Genomic DNA, 21812 nt, shown 5'->3' on the forward strand with positions numbered 1-21812 from the left:
AGAATGCCGTTAAATTTTACAGCTACATTTCTCTGTTTAAAATAATCAAATAAGTTCATAATAAACATGTGTCCGGAAAAGGCATTGTTTTTAAGTTAGGAATAACAAAGAATTTTATCATGATTTCTGCTTAGCGGCAAAATAAACCTATACCGAAATTCATCGTAAACCAACTGGAATCGAAAACCGGCGAAGAAGGAAGGAAGGGTAAAATCGCAAAAGGGAAAAATCGAAAAAGGTAAAAGGGAAGAAGGGGAAAATGGAAAAAAGAAAAAAAAGGAGAAAACGGGGGAAGGGAAATGGAAAGGTAAAAGAGAAAAAAAGAGGAAGGGGAAAAGAGAAATAGGGGTATGGGAAAGGGAAGTAAGGGGAAGAGAAACGGGAGATAGAAAGGGAAACGGGAGAAAACCGGAAGGGAGAGCGAAGCGAGCCATGACCCTCTGATCGTGACGGGAAGCGCAAGTAACCATAGAGCACGGGCGAAGCCGCGATGGGGATGCTAGATTTGGGATTGCAATAAATTTTTTTTTTTTTATCTTTATTGCACTTTTATATTGAACTATTTTAATTAATTCATAAAATGGATTGTTCTAACAAATATTTTTCAATTTTCTTATCTTCCTTTTTTGTTTTCCTTTATTTGAATTTTGGCCAATTCATTTTTTATCGAATATTCCTTCAGTATTTATCATAAAAATGTTTATTTACCGTTTTATCGGGATTTAATGAAAATTTAAATATATTATTATTAATTAAATACTTTTTTACTTATAAAAAAATAAGTTTGCTATTAAAAAGCATTGCGAGTGAAGCTACACTTATATTGTAGGCGAAGTCGCGACGGGGTACGCTAGTATTTTATAACAGAGTAGTATATCTGAATTAACTGGATAAACATATCAGCTAATAGGGTTATTGAACAGCCACAAGAAAAAAACATAGTCGGTCAATAGAAGCCTCCAACCCAGATCCCACTCAACTGGCTAGCATACATCCCAGCATCATCTGAATGGATTCAGCTGATTCATACTCCTAATTACAATACTGAGATGACGGAGGAGAGGATCAAATAAGAAATAAAATAAGTAAAAGAAAAACGGAAGTACAAGATAAAGAATTCCTCCCAAAAGAGAGGTAAAGCCCTCTCTACTGACAGGAGATACCCATCCCACCAAAAATTCTTCGGAATATAATAAAGACATAATTATTCACATAGGACCAACACTTTACTGATCAACTATTTCTCGGTGACCAATATTAAATAATTTTTTCCGATTGTGAAGTAAAGAAACGTACAATTAGTACAATGAACAATTAGTACTATGTTAGGTATACCGTAAACCGAAAACGATGCACTGATTTTCAGACGAAATGTCGTTATTGACTGGGTATGTAAAAATTATGAAAACATAATGCAGATGACTGATGCTATTTTTCAGTCTGGGAAAATATGTTTAGATTCAACGATGAGAATGATATTAAAATGTTTAACAAGGATAAAAACAAGTAAAAAGTTTTACAACAAAAATAAACAAAAATATTATAGTCTTATTAAAAAAATTGATCTGGTGAAATAACATAAAAAAAAAACATGGTCTTCGTCATCGAATTTTCCTGTGTTACGTTGGATAAAATGAAAACTACGGAAGGTACAGTTGTCAAACCAGTTTTATTCAATTTTTCAAGTCAACAAACGTAATAAAGTATTAAATTTATCCCTTATATAATGCTTAAAAATTTCATTATGACCTCGTTTCACTGGGTGAACTGAAATCTGGGCGAAATATTTCTTTAGCCAACTCGACAACAAAGCGTTTTCAGACATATTTTAGTGTGAACGTTTCTCCTTATTTCCATTTCTAGAATCAATTACCATATTTCCATTCCTCCTTAATCCCTCTGCGTGTACGCGCGCGCGTGTGTGTACATATACACCCATATATATTTATATATATATATATATATATATATAGACAACTTTATTATTGTATTATATTTATACGTATAATAGAAGAAAGAGAACCGCACTACTTCTAGAGCTGATATATACAACAATTTTCCCTCTTTATTTATTAAGATTATGATTTTTGATTTGTACTTCCCTACATCAGTACCTAGTATTAAAAATGATAAGTGTATTAAAATCATTTTTTGTAAGATCATAAGTAAGTGTTACCTTTTCTAACGTTTTAGAAAGTAATACCTTAGATAAGATTATCTGTTGATAAAATTGTAGTATGTAACAATCAGTCTTTACTAATAAAAATAATACTTTTCTCTTTTTTTAAGAAAAAAAATAACGGTTATGTTTATGAAAACTCCTTCAATATTAAGAATATTCAAGTAAAAATCAACATAATAATTATATTTTGCTATTACTGGTTATTATACTCTATGAAATATGCATTTTTAGTTTATAAGAAAATAATTTTCTTATTATTAGAAATTTTATTTTTTATAAGAAAGTAATTTTTAATGAATTTGCATTGTAGATGGATTTAGGTACGAAAAGCATTTTTTTTAAATAATTTAAAGTAAGGCAAAAATTACTTTATTAAGATTCATTTAAATATAATATATATATATAAATATATATATATGTGTGTGTGTATTTTAAAAATATACCACTTTAATATTTTATTTTTTTCAAATTGTTATATAATCACTTTCTTTTCAAATATAGACGAATAATTGATAGAAATTTTGGCTTTGACTTTACAGGAATGCAGCCATACTACATAATCCGACTACTGTTTCTTTTCTAGTTAGAGAATTCGATTACAAAATACGGTATCGTTCTTTTTTTTTTTAAATTTACCCGTATTTTTAATTAAAAATAATTCCCTTTATTATTTAAATAATTGAACTGCTGATACAATTTTCTGTAGGCTATATGAGATCTTTGTTATAGTTATCCGTAGTCGGGGTTTTTTTTAAATTTCGTTTTATATATTTTATGGTCTAATCGATATTATGATATTTTTTTAAATATGAAAAACGTTTTATTAACATTAATAAAATAAAGTAGTAGAATTAACAAAATGTACTTAAAAATTATTTATAAATATTGAAAAATATTCTGTATATCGGAGTATATTCAGTATATTCTGTATAATCATCACTATTTGATTGTGTTTGTACAAGTTTGTTTTTTCATGAGTATTACGACATGACATTATATGCTAATTTATTTCTCAAGCTCTTTTAAAAAACAATTTTTTTTTCAAAGGTTAAACAAACATTAATAACTGAAAATATATAACTTAGCTACACCAACAAAAAAAAAATAAATAAATAAACAAAGAGTATTTTCATATTTTTCATTTACTCTAGTTAAAACTTGATTTTATACAAAATTAAAATAATGAGATAAAATGGAGCTAGTAGTTTAAAATTTACTCTATACATTGCATGTTAAAATTACACAAACCGAAGTTCGAGGGAAAACCTTTGATACACGATTATCTTTGAAACCGAAACTGACAATTCATAACTAGCGTTTCTTAATCATCAGACATTATCAATCGTGATTAAATTAGCAAGATAATTTGTAAATATTACCATAGCAAGCGACAGTATTACCAATAATGCGATGAACCTTCTCTCTAGTAAATCAGTACATAATACAATTCTATTTATTACATGTTTCTTTTTTATGCTTTCTTTTCTCGCAAATAAATGAAAACCATAAATTGTTAATAATATTATAAACGGTTTATTTTTTAGAAAATTACCTATTTTTTTCCTGGGCGTGCAAAGAAATGTCGTTATCAGTATCCAGACAAGACATTTATATTTTAAATAATTAAATATTAAAAATTAACATTGATATAAACAGCTTAAACGTACTAGAACAAATTAAAATAATTGAACGTAAACGAACGGCCTTAAGAAATCGTAAAACCTAAGATAACATCATTTAATTATTTCGTAGCATATTTCGGTTGTTAGCGCCTTGTTTAAGTCGCAACGAGCAGAAACGGCTGCATCTGTTTGATTCATCAGATATACCCATGAGTAAGTTTACTGTGCCCAAATCGCAAACGGCAAACAATAACCTCATTGCAAGCGGCAAATCAGTGCGCTTATTGCCTGAAATTCCAATATGTAAAGGAAAATTTCCAATGATATGCAAAGAAACATTGTTTAATCCATAGCTTTCAATTATTTTTCATATCGTTAAACTTTTCTTATGGAATGTGTATAAAATAACTTGAAATTTATTAACTGGTAGTTCTGTCCTAACTTTATTCTGATTTTAAAAAAAAGTGTCCTATAATCGAAATCGTATTAACTAAAAAAAAATAAGAAAAAAACTTGTTTATAATTAATTGCGGATTTAAATGATACAAAAAGTAACACTATCGTAAACACAGCCCCCAAAAATACCTACATTACAAAAATAACGGCTTAAATCAGACCTTGTTCAATATATATACAAGATACAATAAAGAATGCTCTTGAAGAGGATGAAGAGATCAGCATTGGTTGAAAGAAAATTAATTGTATAGGTCCCCAGATAAAATGATAATTTTAAAATTAGGAGATATTAGAATATAGAATAGAAATGAATGAAATTATCATTTGAAATTTGTTATTAGTTGATAGTCAGCCAGAATTATTCCATTATATTGCCATATATATGTTACGGTAAAACCCCGAATACCGGTAAATCTTAAGTTTTACCGGTAAATTCTAACATTTACCAAGTTACTTGGTAAAAGTAAAAAAAAAAGTTGGTGGGCAGGGATTCAGAAAATGCAACTGCGTGAAAAAGTGTACGACGAACAGATGTTTGTGTAAATCTGCAAAATTACTTTGTAATTCTAAACGCCTTAATAGTCAACCTTGCTGCAATAAATAATAACGTGTGAATTTAAAAATGTCGTACAATTGGAACACTAAGTTTAACAAAATTTTTCATTCAAAAAGTAATTAATATGAACAGCAAATGTTTCTTGCATACGAGTTATTATCTAGTACTTGAAATGGGCATTATTTTTAGTGATAGAGTTGTTTTGTAATTTGTAGTCTCGAAAGAATTGATTTAATTATAACAACGAAGATATTACTATTTACCATTGTAGAAGTTTGCTGAAAATTATTCATTCCTGAATATTAGTGTATATGAATTAATTACTTGAAAGTTTTTGAAATGTCTTAGTATTATATAGCAAAATAAAGTTTACTTGTAATCTTTTGAAAAAAAAACCTGTTTCATTTTTCACCCACAGTGCACTGAAATTCCGAAATTGAGAAGAGGATTTTTAAATTCATACTTTTGAGTGATTTCATTACAGAATTGTCAACTTTTACCAACAGTCTAAGGTAAATGTCAATAATGACCAAAATTATTTGGTAAAAGTCCGAAATAAATGTGTTTACAAGATTTTTTCGGACTTTTACCAAGTGACTTGGTAAATGTTAGAATTTACCAGAAAAATTTAAGATTTACCGGTATTCGGGGTTTTACCGTAACATATTAACATATATACGGTATACATCTGTGCACAATGCGCACCCAGGTAATTACTTATTCATTAATCCCTTTTCTTGTGCACTTAAGAGAATATAAGTTGGAAATTTTTCACCTCTCAATAGATGTTTTCTTCAAAAATTATATACATGGGGAACCTTTTCCGCCCGAAAGCACTGTCATTATCACAGAACAATTTTCTTTTTCGTTAACCGGCAGTTCGTATCTGAACACTCTTTGCATTTACACTTTCAATTGCTCTTGTTGATAATATTTTGAGTCACCAGTGTTTGTTCCACATTTCCGATTTGATCTGGGGAATAATTGTTACGATTTCGTAAATTTATGACATACCTTTGAAAGTTTTTCAGTTAATTTTCATATGTTTCTGATAACTGCTGTAGTATTGTGGCACTTCTTCAAATAAAAAAATCTTTAAATTTAAATCTTTAAATTTATCCCTACCGACGTTTAATTCATCGGTGATTTCCAGAGCTTTCATCTGTAACATTTCTGTAACAATCGCGTATCCAAATTGACGTACATTCCACATGTGCGTTACAAATATTCTTCTACTTCCAAATATTTCGTGTTTTTGCGTCGAAATGTTCTCTTCATTTTATTGGCTACGAGAAATTCTTCTATCTTTCGCCAATCACGATTTGCTATTAAGAAATTTTCTACCAATAACCCGACTTAGATGTTCCTTTGCTTAAGCAATAAAACGCATATTTTCTCCAACAGTGAACGAACACAGTCTCTCTCTATTTTCACTCATTTTGTAGTGTTTAAACAATTTTTTAATCTTATTAGTGTTAGGTAAGCAATAAAGTTTACCTAACATTGGCATTAACCCGGTGGTCACGAGTTTGAATCCCGGTCAGGCGTGGTATTTTAATACACGCTACAAATCTTTTATCTCTTTCTCTGAAGCAATACTTAATGGTGGACCAGGATGTTAAACACAAAAAAAAAGTTAGAAGGTAACAAATAAAAAGTTGAAATAATTTTCTAACTTTTAAAACCGAGGTCGAGAATAATATTTTTTAAATAACTCTATTCTAAACTAACCAGAAGAGAAATGATTAAAATGAGGTGCTACAGTCACAATACTACCTGTTGCAATCAGTGTGCGGCTATGATGGCACAAGGAAATCTTTTATTTATGTGGAAGTTAGGTGGAGGAATAATTATCTTTCAAAAATATATATATCAGTTTTTAAACCATTGAATCGTGAAAATATATCATGCAGAGTTTACATCTCTGTTGTACACTGTAAAATTGTATTCACAGATACAATTTTTACTAAGCATAATAGCAAACTGTTAGTTAAATGTAAACTAGGTCAGTACGTAACAGCTTCTCTGTATTTCATATACATCTGTCCACTTATTTATATTTTCTGATATGAACGTGATGTTAAGTCATTTGCAACAGTAATACAAAGTTTATCGTTATATATTTCACAGCAAATGTGTTGTATCAAGTTAGCATTTTAATATAACAAAAACATCAATTAATAAAAATAATAAAATATTAATCTTAATCAAAATACGTCAAAACATAAGGTGACTGACTTTCTTTTATAAATTTTAGTAGGTCTGGGGAAAGAAAGAGGGTTCAAAAAGAACTCTTAAAAAATATTGAATTTTTTTATTGACCATCAACAAAAAGTTTTCTGAAAAATAGTTAGTGATATGATAACGTTCCAAGTCTTTTATTTTAGAAAACTATATATTAGGCAAGGAACTAAACTAATAATTAAATGATTATATATTAAATGAGTACTGAAGATAGAAAACATTTTGGATTGGATTTTGGGATAACAAAATTTTATATTTCCAAAACCACCATATAATATATCTAATAATTCACTCTCCGGACTTTGAAAATCAGATCCCACAATTTATGTGGGCCTAAGTAAATCACGTTTACTGGAATGTAACTGAATAAGTAAATGGATTTATTACTTTCTATAAATTAATATTTATTTATCCATTCCGATTTTCACTCTTAAGAAGAACAGGGCTTTGCTTGTTCCAGTGAGAGCTTCAGAACTGTATCTGTACTCTATATTAAAACAATTGTTAACAACATATTTCCTTTGTTAGGGACAGCTGATATAAAGTCAGAAGGCAATAAAATTTGACTGCTCAGTGAATCTCCAAGTTTTACCATCATTTATTATTTCTTCTAAATGCTGATCTCCAGGAAAAATAATGTGAGGCAGTTAGGTGCTATAAAGAGTCAGCAAACAGATGTAAAACAATAAAGTATGCACATAGAAAGTAAGGACACAGATGAAAGCAGATAAGAGAAAATTTAAGAAAAAAATATGAAATAAATAGAATTACATTAAGTGTAGTGGGATGGAAAAAGGTGAAATTAATAATGTACCGTTCAGTAAGTAAAACATATAAAAGTAGAAGAAAGACAGAAATTATTAATATAAAATTATGTATAAAGAATAATTTATTATTATGATAGAACAATTTTGAGTGGGTAAAAATGAACTCGAAGGATTTGCTTTTTAAACAACTTTATCAACTATGACAATGATGTGACTGAAGTAATACGACAAAGAAAGAAGATTATGAAAGGAATAAGTAAAAATTGTCATAGACAATAATAGAGAATTGGAATGCTGTGGTATGGAAAGGAAGGGAAGATCAACTAATGAAATAAGCTAATGAAGCTTATGAAATAAAAGAAAGGCTATGGTAGGAAAATAACATTTTCATAACATTAATGGCATAAAAGTCATAAAACCAAACCTTACACACATAAAACATCTGCAAATAAAAGCAGATATTAAATTCTTTATATAATTTCAGAAGAAAAGTTCTGAAATGTGACTAAAAAGATGTATGTAGATTACGAGGAACTCACAGAAATAGTGATCATATTATATCTGTTTTCAGAAACAGAAATAGCATTTCAGAGTATACCAGTCTATAGAAACTCAAGTTATTATCTAACTGATGGGAAAGAACAATCACAATTGTTTGTTATATAAAAAATAAAGTAAATGGGGAGAAAAGCTATGGTATAAAAAAGCTGAAAATATCTGTTTAAATGTCCTAATGAGGATAGATTACTAGAGGGAATGAAGGTGTGTGTGAGTGTGTGTGTGTGTGTCTGGCTATAAGATATAACTGGAAGAAAAGAAGGATGTAGCCAGAAATTAGTATAATCCTAATTCCAAAGAGCATGGGAATTGTGGCATTATGCAGTAAATTCTCAAATCACAGACATTTTGTATACTTAGACGCAAAGACGTCTCTGAGAATTGTGTACAGAAAATTCGGTAAATAAAAATGATTTTTAGAAATCGTTATAGAAGAGTAGTTTGGAAGACAAGAGAATTGAATGTAATTGAAAATAAATGATTAATTAAATTATTGTACCTGAATCAAACAACAGTTACAAAAATAAGAAATTCACTGTTTGAATGGTTTGACTTTCAAAGTACAGTATATATATATATATATATATATTTACAGGCACTTAGGTATAAGTTACTGAAGATTACAAAAGTGAAAATGAAATAAAACCTAGAAAAAACATTGAATAACAATTTACTATATTAGTATGAAAAAATAAAATTCATTTCAATCAATCATCGTAGGTTTCCCTGTAAGTGTCAATAATCGTAAATGTATATATCCGAATTTACGATTTTATTTATAATAGTAGCATGTATTTATAATAATAGTAAGATAATAGCTGATGATAGTCGTACCTTTAAGACTGACGTGATAAAAGAGCGGAAGAAGAAAGATACGTTTATACGTGTAGATTTGAACAATGATATGATTCTGTGATGTTCTCTAAAACATACTAATTAATACAAATTATCTTCTGAACGATTACTTTCAATATTTCCTCTACTCTTATTATCCGGCCCGGGTATAATTTGCATATATTAATCTTTGCCTGTCGATGTACTGAGAGACTAATTCATCGCACTAAAGAGGTGCCGGATCATCAATAAATAAACAAATATTCAAATAATTAGATAATATTTTATTTAGATATTTAGATCGCTGTTTTACTTAATATTTACTTAATATACTTAATTTACTTAATATTTTAACTTTATACATATTATACAATAATATAGGTTGAAATTTCATAAAGTTTTAATGTAAAATTGAAGGATATATAATTTTGAACTAACAAGACAATATGTTCTTAATGCAAACGAAATAGTTAAGAAAACGCAATTTATAACAAACCAACTAAATAACAAATAACATGTGGTTCCATGATCAAACAATTACCCTCTTTTTTTTCATTTAAAAATTACTATTTATAACTGATGATGACGATGAAGTAAATCTTCGAAAGCGCGACAGTTAGTAAGTGTCTCTTACTTTTAACGCACTGTATCTGGTGGTTTTAATTTTATAATTAATTACATTACTACTATATAGAAACACAATAAATATTATTTATGATTTTCGATATTTTGTGTAGAAAAAGTGAGTAAAATAATAAGTTAGGACGTTGAGCTATATATGGATACTTTTTGCGCTGTAACAATGAAATATTATGGGATAATTTTCACTATGAAAGCTCGACGTTTAATAGTTCTTTCGATGAAAGTAGTATATTACAAAGTCGCCTACTTTTGTACACAAAAATTCAAGGAAATTTTACAACATTAATCAGTATTTTCAGTCAGTTGACTAGTAAAATGCTAAGACATGATTTCTGGACATGAAATTTGTGTGAATATTCTGGTGAAGGGTAAATATTATTGGAAATATGAATGAGAAATTATTCTAAAACACGAATTACAATAATTATGTTGAAACCAGTGTGCTCAACGGTTGATATGTTAACACAGTTTTAATATGTTTATAATATATTATTTAAAATTACTTGTAAGATTCATTTACTTTATATTTATCTTAAGATCTAACCATATGATTTGAACAATCTTTGCTGTTTAAAATAAATCTTATTTTTTCCCTAATTATATAGGACATTTAATAATTACTTTACTGACCTTTGCCTTCACTTCTACCTCATTATGAAATAATCCTTTGTAATTTATTTCGCTTCCCTGTAATAAAATTATTAACAGTAAGAAAAATAAATAACAAAGTTTGATTGAAAAAACTGTTTGTTACACAATCAAACTTAAATTTGATTCTCCGAAACGCCAAAATAACCATTATTAACTTAATAAGGATAAAAATTTCCGCAACCCTTCTTGAGAACGCCTCAATGCATTATTTGAACTGATTTTTAACGGATTCTAGCTTAAGGGACAAGAAAAAAGGATTAATATAGACGGAATTGAACCCTCATGCCATTTTATACATTTTACCTTCCTGGCTTGTAATTAAATATAATTAATACGCAATTTTATATGTACTAATGCAGTATATCGAATATAATTTACACTATTAACTTTGACAGAATACGCTATTTATCTGTTTTTTATAAGGGTCACATATTCACATATTGATATATATATTACACGTATTTATTATATATATATATTACACGTTAATTAGTTATATGGCGGATGAAAAAAATATATTTTAGTTATGAAAAATACTGCTACAAAATAACACAACCGTCTGATACTTTGTACAGAATGTTATTAAGTGAACACATGAATATTATCATTTTGTTTAAAATGATTTTAATGTAATACGAATTAACGTAAAGAAACATGCAACGCCAGATGAATTAATTGACAAGAAAAATATTCGTTTGAGTAAATTAGGAATTTAACATTCATGATTTCAAAAGTTCACATAACAAATTTGTAGTCTAATTTACGTTATGAGTAATATTTTTTGTATGGTAATATTTTCCGTTGAGAATAAAATCTCTACGTTATGTAATATAATTTAATTTTTAATTTAGTAGTTACTCAACGTTATCCTCTCTGTAAAATTAGAAAATTGAGTGAAAATATTTAATATAAAGAAAGACTTTCGTTATTAATGAACGTTTGTTAAAATGGAATGTCTGAAATATTGTTTAAAAAAAACAAAGGAAGTGATGAAGATCATTGGTTAAAAATATTTAATATATTATTCGTAATATTATACAGTAGTTCGGAAAGTTGCTATGCACTGAAACTATGGAAGTGTAATCACGAAACTTTCTTAACTATTACTTTGTGCTTCTATTTCATTATTTTATAGAAACGGATATTACAATAAGTGGAATAGTTAATAAAAGTTGTTGAAAATGACTTCCCCCAAAATCAATACAACACTGCAAACGTTTCAATTTGTTTTCAAACTCTTTAACCAGCTGATGTACTGGAATGTCTCGTACGTATGCCATTATTGCGGTTTTTAGTTCGTCAATCATGCGTGCTCTGTTGCGATACACTACTTGTTTCGCTGTCCGCCATTGAAATTAATCTGGGAGAGTCAGATAGAGCGATCGTGCAGGCCACAAATTCCTCGAAATGGTTCATTAACCAAAGAAATTTTGTAGAAAAAGCATTGATCTGTTAGATGTGTGCGCTGTGGCGACATCTTGTTGGAACCAAATGTGACTGATTTCCACTTCTGTTAACCGACTAATGAAGTTTATTAAAAAAGCATAATAACGATCGCATAAACTGGATTTTAAAAAAACAATTGGACCCTCAGGCTCGTTCTCCACACACCGAACCAGACTCCAATTTTCGCTTAGTGTAAATATTGATCGTGTTATTGATGAAGGTTAGTTTTTGACCACAGTCGCGTACTGTGTTGAATGTATACACCCTCCCAGATGAAATCACGCTTCATCTGTAAAAACGTAATCTTAAGGATACCTACGGAATTTTGATAAGTAAAACATTAAAAACACAATAATCTATCTATTATTAATAGATAATTATTGTCTATCTATTGAGATAAATTAATATTACTTAGATAATTATCTATTATTGTCATTTAGACAATAACCTAGTCTTTTGCATAATGTGCACGTTTCAGTTCTTGAACATATATTATTTTGCAGGGGAAAAGTTTCAGTTCTTTTGTTACAGCTTTATGTGCGGCTGCAGGTTATCTTGATCGTATAACGAACTCACAGGGCAACCAACCTAATGCCGAAAGAGCAGTATGAACCACGTAATTCTAAAGCATTCTGCACAGCGAATTTCCGAATGCACTGTATTTAAATAAAAGATTATTAAACTCAAAGATAACGTAGGTTTTTGAAAATATAATTTTACTTTAAAAAAAAAAATTGGTAACTTATTTCATACAATAAAATAAATTTATAAACATATTTTTGGACAATTTGATTGAAATGTGAAAAGAGAAAAGTTTTTATAATCCAAACATGTATTATTACCAGAAATACCATGTATAATAATATTGTAACGGGTAGAAAAGCATCCCGAAAGAAGAAAGAGAGAATAAATAAAGAAAAAAGAATCTAGAAGGGACGAAAAAAAGGACGATTTCTAGAAATAATCTAATAGAAAAGCGTAGAAGGCGGACAATGAATATTATTACGCTTGAAGAATCAAAAGAACGGTTCGGGTACTCCTTTTGCAGGTCAGTAGGTATAAATACTGGTACAGTAGGTATTCCTTTCAGTAGGTATAAATAAGTTCGAGTTAAGTGCAATGTGCGATAAAACTGACAACAGCAAGTGTTTGATAACAGCTAGTGAAGAGAATGCTTCACTAGTATTTCATTTGGGACAGTGGTTGAAAATAAGAAGCTGTTCGGTGAGCAATTTGTTTACAGGAGTGAAAGTGACAGTAATCTTTTCATTCATAAATTGCAGGGTAGTTCCTTTGTAAACAGTAAAAGTAAATAATACTTGCAGAAACTGAATTGTAGATTTTTCTGCTGTTATGTTATTAGTAATTCAATATTAGTTTCATTAGTCGTTATAAAGTTTTTAATAAATCGGACTGTTTATTTGGTATTTATAATTTAATTGTTATTAAATCAATTTTGTTTTTAATTTGAATTATTAATTTATATATATTATATTTATTATTATTGTTATTTATATATATATATCTATTTATTTTATTTTATATATTTTCTTGCAATAATTTGTATTTATAGGAAATATTTATGTTACTCTCTCAATATCCTTGTCGTACCGCAAACATGAAACAACACCTTCAATAGGATAGTACAGCCTTTCCCACAGCCATCACATCCGTTCCTTATTTAATCATGTCACTCTTCATAGAGTGCATGCATTGTGTGTGCCGTAGATGTTTTTAGGTGGTTTACAGCTTCATCTTAGTTTTATTTAGTTGGTGTACGCTAGTAAAACACAATTAAACCCTAGACATGAAAGAATGAGATTTTCTAGACTCAATGTAACAGACTATGTGAAAAGAAAGAAAGTACTTTATATAGAATTATTTCATCTTAAATAGCAACAAATTATCCACTTCTATTTAAGACATTGAGGAATCGATTATCGAGGAAGGAAATGAGACCTATTTCTGTCACTCAACTCCTCTTCATTGTTTGTAAATATTCACTGATTATAAATAATTTTAAACGTATAATAGTATCTGTTACATTCGTATATAAAGAAAATAAACAATGAAAAAAGTAATTTCTACTATGTAATGGAAGTTGAGTTTCATCGATGTTGATCTAATATTACCAACGCAAAACTCTCTTGTCAGTATTAAAGTTTGTAATAATTGACTTTCTTTAAGTAATGTGTAAATAACTCTCTTACTTTAAGAGACTTAAGGAAATAAATCTTATTAAATCTTCGTATAATGAAATAATATATCATATTTACATATATAGAATTTTGAAATATGTTTATGTAATTTTCTTTTAATTTATTTACTAAATTGTTTTGATGCAGAAATTGACATATGTTATAATTATGTATAATATTATTATACAGTAACAGGAGTATATAGTAACATGATGAAGTCAGGGAGAACATATATAGAATCTGGCAGGAGAGATGGGCGGAGGCTGGAGTGGCTGGATGGACAAGAACCTTAATTCCAGAATTAACAGGATGGATAAACAGGCGGCATGGAGAAACTGACAATTGGATCACCCAGTTCCTGACGGGATATGGGTGTTTCAATGGTTATCTCCATAAGGCGGGAAGAAGGAATGAACCCACGTGCATGTACTGCGAACAGGACGATGATTCTGAGCATACGTTTTTAGTAAGTAATAAATGGATAAGACTAAGACACGACGCGGGTATTCATGGAAAAACGCTGAAGGAAACCGTGGATTTCATGCTCAGCAGTAAGGAGAACTGGAGGAAGGTCGCTGATTATATAATATAAAGACAGTACTAAAACAGAAGAATGAAGATGAAAGAAGTATGGGTTTCTAGTATGTTAGGTTGGGTGGACAGCCTCAGCGGTGAGAGCCAGCATGCTTAGGTGTGCTGGTTTCACCGCTGATGACTCCTTGGGGTGTGCTGTAGGGACAAGAGAGTATTATGAAAGTTACGGGGATCACATCATGACTTGTAGGTATGATGTGGTTCCATAGAGGACATAATAGAGAATAAAAAATCTCAAAAGAGCCACCGGTAGGCCTGACCTGCCATGCCGGTATATAGCCGGTAGACGGGGAGGGCCTATTAGAGTAACGGACACTCCACTGGGTGGCGTAATACCATCAAGTCGCTCCGGCCCAGGGGAGTAGAGAAAAAAAAACAAAAAAAAAAAACATGATGTTATAGTTTTGATTGGTAAATTATGATCAAGCAACACCTGCGGCAAATACTGCAACATTATGTTTGATAACTAAGGATGTACTTGCGGTAATAAAGATTAATGCAAATAAATTGCGGTAACATATTGTACTTAAATAATTATGATAATAGTAAGTATAATAATATACATAATCAAAATATTTCCGCAGTTATTACTAAATATGATAATGCTAAGAACGATTAAAATTTACGTAGATAACAAATCTGTTACTTTATTTTATTTTAGAAAATGCTGATATTTATATTGCAATTTATTACTTAAAAAAAAAGTAGTTATAATACTCCATTAGTAATTATATACTAATAGATTATGTAACAGCAAATAAATTGTAAGTAAATTAAGCCAATATAGTTATCAAGCATAATAAGTAATGAGCCTCTTAGTCTTAATCAACCTGTTAAATAAATATGCCTCACTATTCGAATAGAGGTAATTCGTTGGGGTGAATATCACCTGAATTTCCGTTGGTTTGGTGCGCTGATATGCAATATAATATTCGGCTTAATGAAGAATGATGTGGGAAACTATTTTACTCTAACTCCTATTTCCTAAAAACCTAGAAAAATTATTGGGTGTTTTCTTTTAATGGCAGCTATGATATCTTTAACAATAACCTGATTCTTACATAGGTCTTTAACAATAGGTTTGACCCCTTTATGACAATTAGAATAAAGGCAGATAAAGAACAAAGGTAAACGTTTTTATATTATTGCTTGCCTTTCATGGTATTTTAATTCATGATAATTCAGCCTCTTTAGTAAGTAAACAATGTTATTTTATCCTTTTAAAGAATTTATTTCTATTCATAATGTTTACTTTGCAATCTGTTCAACTTGTAAACAATTAATAATCTCATAACGCAATGAGATGATAGGTACGACATATAAATTCAGGTGCAGTTTTGTATAGACTCAGGCCGAGTCACATTTTGGGATGTGATTAAATGTACCCTAACATTCGTAATCTACTTTCAAATATCTAAATCCGTATAAAAGTAATCTTCGTTTACTACGATTTGAACCTCAGAACCTTAGACTTCGAAAATCAGCTGTTAAACACCTGATGAGGATTTTATCATTAGTCCAACCTTTTGGTTTAGAGTATTACAACATTTTTAAAAATTGAATGCCTTTTGAGTAACCTATTGATCGAATATCTGTTTAATATTTAAAGATGCACCGATGTCTTTCGACTTTCTGATAAAATAATAGTATAATAAAAAACATGAGTAACTATTATTAGAATAAAGAATATTAGTTTGGTTAACATGACAATTGGAGATATTTTCAGCTACCCGTAGCTAATAAAACAAAAAATAATAATGTAGCCTTAGAGAAAGTAAATAGTATATGAAAAAAAACAACCTTCCGTCATGTACTTCAGAAGTAAAACATATTCCTTATTATAAGCACATTAATATGGAAATTTATTATAACAATTAATGATGATTTTATTAATGGTAAAAAGTGCTTCAAATATTTTGATTAAAATATATTCGAAACCGTATTTTGAATATTTTTGTTTGCTTTAAAGGAGAACTTAAAGTTTTATAACAATGTGTTTCTGATTATAAAAATTATTAAAAAAGCATGGAGAAAAAAAAAATTAAAACAAATTATGCCGTGTCGAACCGTTTCAAACAGTCAGGATTTAGGTATCAGAAGTGATCTGACCTTATGGACAAAAAGAAAGAGTTATGATTCCAACATTTTCAGCTGGAACCTGCACTCAACCTTATTACTCGTGGTATTATTTAAAACAACAGAAAAAATTATTAAACGATGAAATATTCAGCCTCCATTGATATTCCGTTGATATTAAAAAAAACTCCTAAGTATAAGACACTTTTCTGATATTTTCCATTAAAAAATTCAGTAAATATCAAATGTCCTTTTATACTGTGTGAAAGTTTTAAAACCCAACCCAAGCAAAATACTTTTTAGAAAAGTTGATAAAATAATTTCGGATGTAGAGATTGGCAACATTATTTATTGTTGTTTTCTAATCATCTGATATAATTTTCTATTTCTTTTTTGTTAACAGTTAGTTGATTTTGTTTCTTACTAAGTAGAAATGGTTTTGAACACGGAAGAAAGGATTTTAAATTGTGAAAAACTATTTAACAACTAAATCTTTTGTTTAGTGCCAAGAAGCTTTTCAATTTCAGTCCCCGGGTAAGAATTTACCAAATAAATCTTCAACTCATCGTCTGATAATGAAATATAGAGGAACTGTTTCTATTTGCAATCAGAGACAGATCCGGAAATGTTCAGTACTTAATGGCGAAACATTGGAAGATGTTAGGGTGAGTTATTAAACTGATTACAAAAAGTTGTGCAACAAAAATTAATATCTCTGCACAATGCCTTTAAATCTACACAGCTATTTAATTTAAAGCAGTAACGAATTCATATATCACATGAATTACACACGTCTGATTACACTGCTAGGCTTTACTACTGTCAATGGTTTTAATCAGTTTGTTCAGGAGAGTAGGTTTTGGATAATGTATATTTCACAGATGAGGCTTGGTTTCATTTCAGTCATTACGTTAATAGTCGGAATGATCATTAATGGAGCTTCAATAATCCTTAACTCATCAATTCACGACCTCTGCACGTACAGAAAGTTGACATGAGATGCAATTCCTACGCGAAGAAAAATTGGCCCCATATTCTTTGAAAACATTCTTAATGCAGACCTCTACCAAAATATTGTATGGAAATTTATTGCAAATTTAGAATTAAATGAGAAATAGTCGTTGTGTAAACAAAATGTGAGCCACATGTAGCACGGCAAAAGAAACAATGGACCTTTTGAGAAATTTATTTAGTGAAAGAGTAATAGTGACCGGCTTGGCTAGCTAGGTCATCCGATCTTTCTCCTGCAGATTTTTTAATCTGGAGATACCTAGAAAATTGTGTAATCAAAGATAACCCACACACCACTGAAGAACTAAAAGCAAATATAACTCAACAATTTCGAGAAATTGGAAGAAGTACGCTTGGAAATGTAGAACGGAATATGAAAAACAGAGTAAAGGCTTGCTTGCATTGATGAAAATGATGGATACTTTCAACATTTGTCGCAAAACAATTTGATTTCAATATTGTATTATGTTTTCTAAATTGGATTGCATTATAAAACAAACACTCTGTATTTTCAGAAAACACGCTAGAAAAAAATCGTTCTCCTTTTATATGAATTTTATACATATTTAATTAACTTTTACAAAAAACTTAGGAAAATTCAAAGTTAATTTAGGTATTTATCAGATTTTAGGATATTTCGGTGAGAATTCTCAACCAGAATGGAATAGCAGGTTGACAAGCAATTAATTTAGCAATTAACTTACTGTCAGCTACTGGCATACGCCAAAAGGTAATCTTTGAAGTAACAGATATCGCAGACAAGGAGAAAGTTTATTAGGAGAATCATTTAATTACGAATTGAATTTTAGCAGATGGAATAGATTTTATAATTTTTAACCATTCTATTTTTCGTTTAAATAACGTATTTTTTATCGGTAATTTTTCAAACTTTTATTTAGCCAGATAAATTCCATAAATTAATTTATAATTTTGTCAGAAAAGGTAAATTATAATATTCTTATGGCTCTAATTAATAATGCTTAACTTTTCATAATGAAAGTATTTACTATTTTTTGACATTGCTACTGCTTCTTATATTCTTATGAAGTGAACAATTTTTTATAATAAGATTGGAAAAATTTTTAAATTATAAAAATACTTTTACAGCTTCTAAGTTTATAATTTTTTTCTTAATTTTAGTTACTAATTAGTATTATTTCCATCAAAACTTATTTTATAAGAATCAAATTAAATTACCAATTATTAAAAGTTTTTGTTTCTTTTTTATGCATTTCCGCAATCATAACACAACTTAATATGCAGTGTATTTTAATTAACTTATTAAAAACACTACGATTAAGTAATTAAATTATTGTAACATATGATTACTAAATGTAAATTACTAAGTTCAGATTTTCGATAAATTTAAGTCACTATAAATAGGAAAGTTCTCATGAGAGTAAGTATACTAAATTCTACATCAACTAACAGAATACGTTATTTTACGATTGCATGAAGTAGGTTGTAAACAACCGACAAGGGAAAGATAACTTAGACAACTGCGTTAAGAAAACAATATATAACTCACATAGGTGTTATCGATTTCATTCAAGATACCCAGCATAAATAATCGATATAATTAACATACGTGTATAAAAATCAAATTTTATTTGTTACTTACCTTGACCTTTCAAAGCCTGCAGTCTGGAAACCAATAAAATTGGAGCATTGCATGTCAGGCTAGCCAGCCAAACACAAGCGATCATTTTATACGCATGAAATTGTGTCTGCCAACGACGAGACTGAAGCGGACGACAAATAGCAAAGTATCTTTCTAACGATATAGCCACCAATGTCCAAACACCGACCGAGACTGATACAGCTGAAAAAAGAAATTAAGTGATTACATATACCTGAAAATTAGTAAAAATTAAAATGATTCTTCTAGGGTTTTAAATAGTATTGCTTAAAAAGGTTAATAAAAATTCCTATAAGTAGATTTATGTTTTTTTTTGTTTTTTTTTAAATAAAGTGATTTCAAAATTTTCCAGTTTACAGAAATATACTTCCTGACAGAGCTTAGATAAGATACTGTTTTACAGCAGGCATTTTTACAATAACTGTCGCTATACAATATGAGTTTACAAGAAAAATCCATTAAGTTAAGATTTTGTTGAAAATCAGGTTTTTATGCCACCAATTTCGTTAGATTAGTTCACACATGGAACAAATAAATAAATACATAAAACTGTTTAAAACAAAATAAAACTCACTGAGTAAACCTTTACACAACTTACTGACAAGAAAATTTTAAAGAGTGCACTTTATGTCTTTTCCTCCGTCATTATTATTTTATAAGATATTTATTGAACGAACAAAATGCAATTTTTTAAGACAGTAATTTTTAAGAATAATAATAAAAAGGTAAACCTTACTAAGTGCAATTGATTCACTTTTAAAATACTTTAGTAGACTGCTCTTAATTGATTTTCTTACAATTCACCACATGCTCTGGAAGATTATTAAACATTGAACGCTCAATATATTCACTTATTGTTCGGTTTCATTTATTTGAACGAATAATCTTTCACGAAAATAGAGTATTCTTAGTAAAATAATATTATTAATATATACTAAAAACTATTATTTTAATTAAGACAACAATTATTGTAAAATGCATTAAGAGTTTAAAGTTTATAGGTAATTTTTTAGGTTAGTAGTATTATTTGTGGGAACTGCTTCAAGTTACTGAAACTGAATGATTTTGTTGCGTGTATGTTAAAAAATGATTCAAAGATTGGTCTTAATTTATTACTCGAAGGGCTATTATCACAACTAAAGTATTAGTTTAGTGTAATTCATTTATATACCTGAAGTATATTTGAAAACAGCAATACATGCTCAGGTTTGGGCATAGTTTAATTATGAGTAAAGTTAAAATGAAAAATAAATAATTTATTTGTTTAAATCTAAATAGCTGTGATATAAGGGTATTTTGATTGTCGGATTACAGTTAATAATACTGCTAAAGAGGCTATGACTTGAAGCCGGATGACTTACTTGTTAATACAGTAATAACTAGTTTTACACTCCATTTTCCGTCTGGGTAAATATATAATTCAGTAAAGTATTTCTACTATTCTCCGCAATAGAGTGGGTGCTCCATTAAAATCTTGATCCAGTTCTATTTTTCCTCCAGAGACAATTCTCTTTTAGCAGTATACATTTAAAATTGTGTATAATAAATCATTAATCAAAAAGGTAGTGTGGATCTTATCTTAATAAAAACGACTCATTCTCAAAAGAAACCGTAGTTGATCAACGATAGGAAGAAACATTCTTTGAGTAAGGTAATCTATCTCACGTTTTTGTTCCTGTACAGATAAATCAAACCTTTTCATTTTTTTTAATCTTAAATCGATTCTTTTCCATTCCTATGGATATCCGTCAAACCAGTAAGGTCATGAATAGTTTACAGATATGATAGCGGATACATATTGTATTCCTACAATAACTGCAAAAGTTAATAACGATCTGATGAAATTATCGATATGATCTGGTGAAATTATTTGTGTAAAACCTTTCTATTTTGAATGGCTTTAAAATAAAATTATTTCTAGTAATGATTACGACATAAATGAATCAAATTTTTTTTAAAATTGATCAGGAAACATGAATCTAGTGGAGAGAACACGCTACGCTATGTATAATTTGATAAGGAGAGTAATCTTAACAAACTGTCATGCTAAAGCACAACTCCGTAAGGAAAAGAGGTAAAAGTTATACTAATAAAACAACCTAAAGTTCTTTTTCAAAGAAGAATATTTAGATAACATGTAAAGAAAAAGATGAGAAAGGTAATGAGAGAAAAAAGAAGAAGGAGGAATAATTAAAAAGAAAAAGTGGTAAGGAAAAATTCATATAAATGTTATTATTTTAAGAAAGAATAACAGCTTACTGGATAAGCCAAGTTGATTTAATAAGTTTTGAGGTAACAACGAAATAAAAAGTTTAAAAAATAATAACGTATTAAAA

General features: G+C 29.0%; 1 protein-coding gene across 1 annotated transcript in view; it reads right to left on the minus strand.

Moving 5' to 3' along the window:
- Positions 1-21812, minus strand: part of LOC142319923 (cholecystokinin receptor type A-like) — a 329812-nt gene that overhangs the window by 27929 nt on the left and 280071 nt on the right. The window contains exon 3 of the mRNA XM_075357597.1: positions 19459-19659. Within this exon, the coding sequence (XP_075213712.1) occupies positions 19459-19659 (201 nt within the window). The remainder of the gene's footprint in view (positions 1-19458; positions 19660-21812) is intronic.

This window comes from Lycorma delicatula, chromosome 2, assembly GCF_047948215.1.
Source record: "Lycorma delicatula isolate Av1 chromosome 2, ASM4794821v1, whole genome shotgun sequence".
NCBI classification, from domain to species: domain Eukaryota; kingdom Metazoa; phylum Arthropoda; class Insecta; order Hemiptera; family Fulgoridae; genus Lycorma; species Lycorma delicatula.